Below are 6,655 nucleotides of genomic sequence, written 5' to 3' on the forward strand. Positions count from 1 at the left end.
AGGGAGGGAGGGAGGGGAGAGGAGAGGAGAGGAGAGGGAGGGAGGGAGGGAGGGAGGGAGGGAGGGAGGGAGGGAGGGAGGGAGGGAGGGAGGGAGGGAGGGAGGGAGGGAGGGAGGGAGGGAGGGAGGGAGGGAGGGAGGGAGGGGAGAGGAGAGGAGGAGAGGGTAGAGAAGGGAGGGAGGGAGGCGGCTGAGGTGCCACCAGATGTTCAAAAGTGGTGATGAAATTTGGCACGCATGCTCAGGGATATGAATTTAGCTAACCTGCAAAGTATGGTTCAGTTTGGCTGCATGGTGGCGTGGTCTCGCACATAAATGTAAATAGTCCGGCCAGCCAAATTAGCCACGTGTTACAATCTTAGCGCGTACTATAAAAACAAAGGCATTCTGTCATATTAAGAGACGGATTCTGGAATGTCTCACTTTAAGCAATTGCCCAGTGAAAATCTTACTTTTCAAAGTTAATATTCTGTTAACTTTTACCCAAAATAATAATGTTGGCCCTAAAAATTGTTAAAGACTCCAGCCACACTAGTCATAGACTGCTCTCTCTGCTGCCTCAAGGCAAGCGGTACCGGAGCGCCAAGTCTAGGTCCAAAAGACTCCTCAACAGCTTCTACCCCAAAGCCATAAGACTGGGAAACATCTTTAAACGCATGGAAATGGTCATCAACACAAAGAGTTTCAAGCCAACCAATAGAAGTTGCTCATCTTTCACAACAAAATGTCCTTGATTTTGTAAAACAATGACATGTCGATGATTACTTCAACACATACTATCGAGCCAAGGCGATAGTCAGCACATTTGTGCTTTCGCCATTTCACTGAGAGAACATTTGTGTGTACTGAGACATTCCATCTAGTAGTAATCTCAGGACCTTCTTTCATATCATTGAGCTGTACCATTGTCCCTGTCTAATCTGTCCTGGCTGAAAGATTCCCATCGATAAGTCATGTGATGTTGACACTTTTAGTGTCATGTTGATTTAAAATATATATTTTGCTATGTTTTAAATAAGTTAGGTTTTGCTTCATAACGAAGAATGGGTCAAATATTCCTTATACACCGATGATAATGTATCATTAAAATTATGTTTCGGCAAAATATTCCTATTAGGAAGCAAATACTTGAAGAGCATATGATGCGCATTAATTAAGTGTTTTAGAAAGATAGTCATACCCTCGTTAATTACAATATTGACAATCTGTAGTAGTAACAGTAGCATCATTCTGAACCGGATCACCAAACATCAATGGCACATTGCGGAGAAGACACCAAGATTGGATAGCATTTAGGCCCAAAGCATTGCTTTCATCATCCAATTTGACTGCAGGCGGACGATTCCTCCTCTTTGCGTATCCGTAGTCAAACCACGGGATTCGCTGGACTCACAAAGTTAGCTTGTACATCCTGTAACACAAGATTTACCTCAAACTGTGCAACTCCTCCTAAAATGTTGTGAATGATATCAACAGTTGTCAGCTGTGTTGAAATCCTGCAGAGGGTTCAATAAACAGCCATATTTCACAACCCTGAGGTAGTGTTGGATTTGACAGTATAGTTTCACAATGGTTCGAATGCATGGCTTTTGTTTGCAAAATCACACTTAAGTCATCTTCACAGAACACAGTTTGAAAATCCCTGTTCTCGGTGAGGCAAAAACGACAGCAGTACAGGGCACTAAATGATTCTACAAAACCAAAGAGGCAATGTATACCAAGATTATCACCAGTAACCTGGACAATATTGCCATGACCACGACCATTAAACATGGAAACTTCAACTCCCTCAGTCTCAAACACTTTCAGGTCACTTACTTTAGTATGGTCATCGAATCCGTAACTTTTAAGGTCCTGGGTATGGAAGAGCACACATAAGTGTATATTTGACTAAAGATGCATTACATTTTGGTGGAAAATCTCTCAAAATAAAGTATATAACCCCCAACTTGTGAAGACCCTTCTTTGATCTCAATGGATTGGCTGTCTCAAAGTCATTATAAAACAGTTGAATTTGCAACTGATTTTTTTTTCTTTGGAGAAAAGGGAATGTCTCTTAATCCATCTTCCAAATCAAAGTAAACTCCTTTCACATTGTGACTCGACTTGAACATATCACTGAGGTTTGGCTTCTTAAAAAATTGACTGCAACGTCTGAAGAATTGGTACATAAGTAAACTTGTCAGTTACGACTCCCTGATCAGAAGTTCCCATTGTTGTGTATCGTCTATTATCAACTCTAACGCCAAGCACATTCTCCATTGGGTTAACAGTTTCCCATTTCTGTGCAAAATAATTTTTTCTCTCATTCCGATTAGGAATTCAATGAAGTGAAAGGGTTTTCAATATCCTGAAAAGTCTGCTGGATTTTGCCTTTCTGTGTCCTGTGACGATATACATGTCAGAGCTCTTTAGCTTGACCCTGTGACCCTTCTTCCATGGAAGTTAAACGATGTCACGTTCTGACCTAAGTTCTTTTATTTAGGTCTCTGTTTTAGTATGGCCAGGGCGTGAGTTGGGTGGGTTGTCTATGTTCGTTTTTCTATGTTGGTTTTTGTGTTCGGCCTAGTATGGTTCTCAATCAGAGGCAGGTGTTGTTAGTTGTCTCTGATTGAGAATCATACTTAGGTAGCCTTTTTCCACCTGTGTTTCGTGGGTGTTTATTTTCTGTTCTGTGTTTGTATTTCACCGTTCAGGACTGTTTTCGTTTCGTTCTCGTGTTTTGTTGTTTTTGTGCAAGTATTCGTTTTCATTACAAGAGAATATGAATACTTACCCACGCTGCACCTTGGTCCTCCTCTCTGTCTCCCAACGACGAGCGTTACACACAAATTATTCACAGTTGTCTGACCTACATCCTCTGACGTACACCCTCTGATCTCTGACCTACACCTGCAGCCTGCAGTTGTGCAATAGCTGACGCACACAAATCAAGGATGTGTTGCAAGACATTCTGTAAGAACTGGTAGGCATGACATCACATTGACATCCATTCCTGTGTCCAACATCTTGTCCTCCATGTTTACATGTTTCCTTAATAAGCCTGAAAAAGTACCAAATACATGACAACAACCACATTTCAACTTAAGTGTTTTACCAGGGCAAAGTCCATGAAACAACAATGAAATGCCTCGCAAGCAAGTTGGTACTCCCATGACTAGAATGTCAAACAAAACAAAATCATATTTGAACTCAATTTCTGCTTTAGTGTAGGAATCTAGCTCTAAGCTCTGCAACACGTGGACTCTCCTTAACCTTCTCAATATCTATCTTGTTGTCTGTATGAAGGTGTACATTCTGTTGCAGCATCAGACTGTAAGAGGTTCCAAACACTGTGTCTTGAAGAGCTCATCGAAGGCACCAGGAGCGCGTGTGGAGTTGTATGGCAGAGCTTGTCCAGGATGATGAAGTAACTATGGATGCTGCTCGCCTCTTGGTCCCGACAACAAGAAAGTACAGTTGACTGCTTTGGACAATGGTATCAATGTGCTCCCTAATACTGGTTCCTGCCTGAAGACAAAAACAACAAAAGAAACACTACCATTATTTCAAATTCACCAGTAGAATAATGGCTTGGATTCAATAAACCGTGACACCTGGTACTCAGATAAGGAGACCAATGAAAACCTTTTTGGATATGATGAGATAGGCAGACGGAGAGGCAGACATATTGCCTGGTCTTTTGCAGCCTCGTGATGAAGGGGGGAATCAAATGGAGCAAGAGGAGGATGGAGGAGAGGACACTGTCCCATCCTAAACACAGAAAGATACTGAGCAAGATGTCATGTAGTGAGTTGCACAATAGGTAGGAACCTGCCAAAGCAGTCAAACTCCACCAGAATCAATGGAGGATGCCGATAAACTGATGCTGTTCTATCTCACATTATGCTCATTTTACCTGCATTCTGCGTCCTGGATCAGCTCCTGAATCAGCTCCTGGATCAGCTCCTGGATCAGCTCCTGAATCAGCTCCTGGATCAGCTCCTGGATCAGCTCCTGAATCAGCTCCTGGATCAGCTCCCGAATCAGCTCCCGAATCAGCTCCCGAATCAGCTCCCGGATCAGCTCCCGGATCAGCTCCCGGATCAGCTCCCGAATCAGCTCCCGAATCAGCTCCCGGATCAGCTCCCGAATCAGCTCAGCCTTCTCCTCAATATACAACACAGCCTGCTCCTCAATATACAACACAGCCTGGTCCTCAATATACAACACACTGTCTGTCTGTCTGCCTGCCTGCCTGACTGCCTGCCTGCCTGCCTGCCTGCCTGTCTGTCTGTCTGTCTGTCTGTCTGTCTGTCTGTCTGTCTGTAAGAGGGAGATAGAGGTAAGGAAGTTGTGGTATGGAATCATCAGTTTTCACATTCCTCTCCTCTCCTCTCCTCACTTCTCCTCACTTCTCCTCTCCTCACTTCTCCTCACTTCTCCTCTCCTCACTTCTCCTCTCCTCACTTCTCCTCACTTCTCCTCTCCTCTCCTCTCCTCTCCTCTCCTCTCCTCTCCTCACTTCTCCTCTCCTCTCCTCACTTCTCCTCTCCTCTCCTCTCCTCTCCTCTCCTCTCCTCTCCTCTCCTCTCCTCTCCTCTCCTCTCCTCTCCTCTCCTCTCTTCTCCTCTCCTCTCCTCTCTATCATGCCTGTACAGGTCTCTATGTCAGGTTCTGACTGCTTCAGTCATGAGATCATATGTCATCCAGGTTCACTCACACACAGCCCTCTGATAAGCTCTGCTGCAGCCTGCGAGTGTGTGCGTAGGTGTGTGTGTATAGCTGGTTGACCCCACTGGACAGGGGCCTGTCTACCCCCTTCATACCTGACTGACCGGGGGGGGGGCACCTTTTGAAGTGCCAGTCTTGACCAGCAGGGCCAGGATATGGCCCCAAACAGCCTGCAATCTAGATCAGCCTGGAAGAGTCTGAGCTGGAATGTTATTTTCTGAGGATTATTCCCTATTGGAATTTGGCCTCTATGAACCCTCTCTGTCAGAGGTAAAGCAGGTCTTAGGTCTCTGGTATATGGGTCCCTGAGCCATAAAATATGTTTCAAATGTATAGTCTATACAACTCAGCCTTGAGTTAATGTTTTGGCATTGCGCACGGAAGGATGAAATAGCGAGCAGATAATGCAAGAGTATTTAGGCCTGCCCTCCCCTCAGGAGAGTGGCAGATTGTTATTTAGGCCTGCCCTCCTCTCAGGAGAGTGGCAGATTGTTATTTAGGCCTGCCCTCCTCTCAGGAGAGTGGCAGATTGTTATTTAGGCCTGCCCTCCCCTCAGGAGAGTGGCAGATTGTAATTTAGGCCTTGAGAGGGTGGAGAGGAGGATCTGATAGGGCCTGAGACCCAGCCCTGAGATGGTGGAGAGGAGGATCTGATAGAGCCTGAGACGCCTAGCCCTGAGATGGTGGAGAGGAGGATCTGATAGAGCCTGAGACGCCCAGCCCTGAGAGGGTGGAGAGGAGGATCTGATAGAGCCTGAGAAGCCCAGCCATGAGATGGTAGAGAAGAGGATCTGATAGAGCCTGAGACGCCCAGCCCTGAGAGGGTGGAGAGGAGGATCTGATAGAGCCTGAGACGCCCAGCCCTGAGAGGGTGGAGAGGAGGATCTGATAGAGCCTGAGAAGCCCAGCCATGAGAGGGTGGAGAAGAGGATCTGATAGAGCCTGAGACGCCCAGCCCTGAGAGGGTGGAGAGGAGGATCTGATCGAGCCTGAGATGCCCAGCCCTGAGATGGTGGAGAAGAGGATCTGATAGAGCCTGAGAAGCCCAGCCCTGAGATGGTGGAGAGGAGGATCTGATAGAGGCTGAGACACCCAGCCCTGAGAGGGTGGAGAGGAGGAAATGATAGAGCCTGAGACGCCCAGCCCTGAGAGGGTGGAGAGGAGGATCTGATAGAACCTGAGACCCAGCCCTGAGAGGGTAGAGAGGAGGATCTGATAGAGCCTGAGACACCCAGCCCTGAGAGGGTGGAGAGGAGGATCTGATAGAGCCTGAGACACCCAGCCCTGAGAGGGTGGAGAGGAGGATCTGATAGAGACTGAGACACCCAGCCCTGAGAGGGTGGAGAGGAGGATCTGATAGAGACTGAGACACCCAGCCCTGAGAGGGTGGAGAGGAGGATCTGATAGAGCCTGAGAAGCCCAGCCCTGAGATGGTGGAGAGGAGGATCTGATAGAGGCTGAGACACCCAGCCCTGAGAGGGTGGAGAGGAGGATCTGATAGAGCCTGAGAAGCCCAGCCCTGAGAGGGTGGAGAGGAGGATCTGATGGTTCACGGTGTTGAAGGCAGCGGATAGATCTAGGAGGATGGGAACAGAGGAGAGAGTCAGCTTTGGAAGTACGGAGAGCCTCTGTGACACAAAGAAGAGCAGTCTTGGTTGAGTGACCCGTCTTGAAGACTGACTGGTTAGGGTCCAAAAGATGGTTCTGAGAGAGATAATGAGACTGTTGATCAGAGACAGCACGCTGAAGTGTTTTGGAAAGAAAAGAAAGAAGGCATACAGGACTGGAGTTAACGTCAGAGAGGTTTAGTGTTGGTTTCTTGAGGAGGGCAGCAACTCAGGCCATTTTGAAGTAAGTAAGGACAGGGATGAGTTGATGAGGGAAGTGAGGAATGGGAGAAGGTCTCCAGAGATGGTCCGGAGAAGGGAGGAGGGGATGAGGT

General features: G+C 47.0%; 1 protein-coding gene across 1 annotated transcript; it reads right to left on the reverse strand.

The window, feature by feature from the left end:
• Nucleotides 1-2,672: 2,672 nt before the first annotated feature.
• LOC118939482 lies at nucleotides 2,673-4,410 on the reverse strand. The gene is made up of 3 exons (XM_036945860.1): nucleotides 3,899-4,410; nucleotides 3,628-3,753; nucleotides 2,673-3,510 (listed from the first exon to the last, which is right to left on the reverse strand). The coding sequence occupies exons 1-3, from the start codon at nucleotides 4,348-4,350 to the stop codon at nucleotides 3,414-3,416; spliced, it is 675 nt and encodes a 224-aa protein (XP_036801755.1). The 5' UTR covers nucleotides 4,351-4,410; the 3' UTR covers nucleotides 2,673-3,413.
• Between the last annotated feature and the right edge of the window lie 2,245 nt (nucleotides 4,411-6,655).

Source organism: Oncorhynchus mykiss, chromosome 16 (assembly GCF_013265735.2).
Source record: "Oncorhynchus mykiss isolate Arlee chromosome 16, USDA_OmykA_1.1, whole genome shotgun sequence".
NCBI classification, from domain to species: Eukaryota; Metazoa; Chordata; class Actinopteri; order Salmoniformes; family Salmonidae; genus Oncorhynchus; species Oncorhynchus mykiss.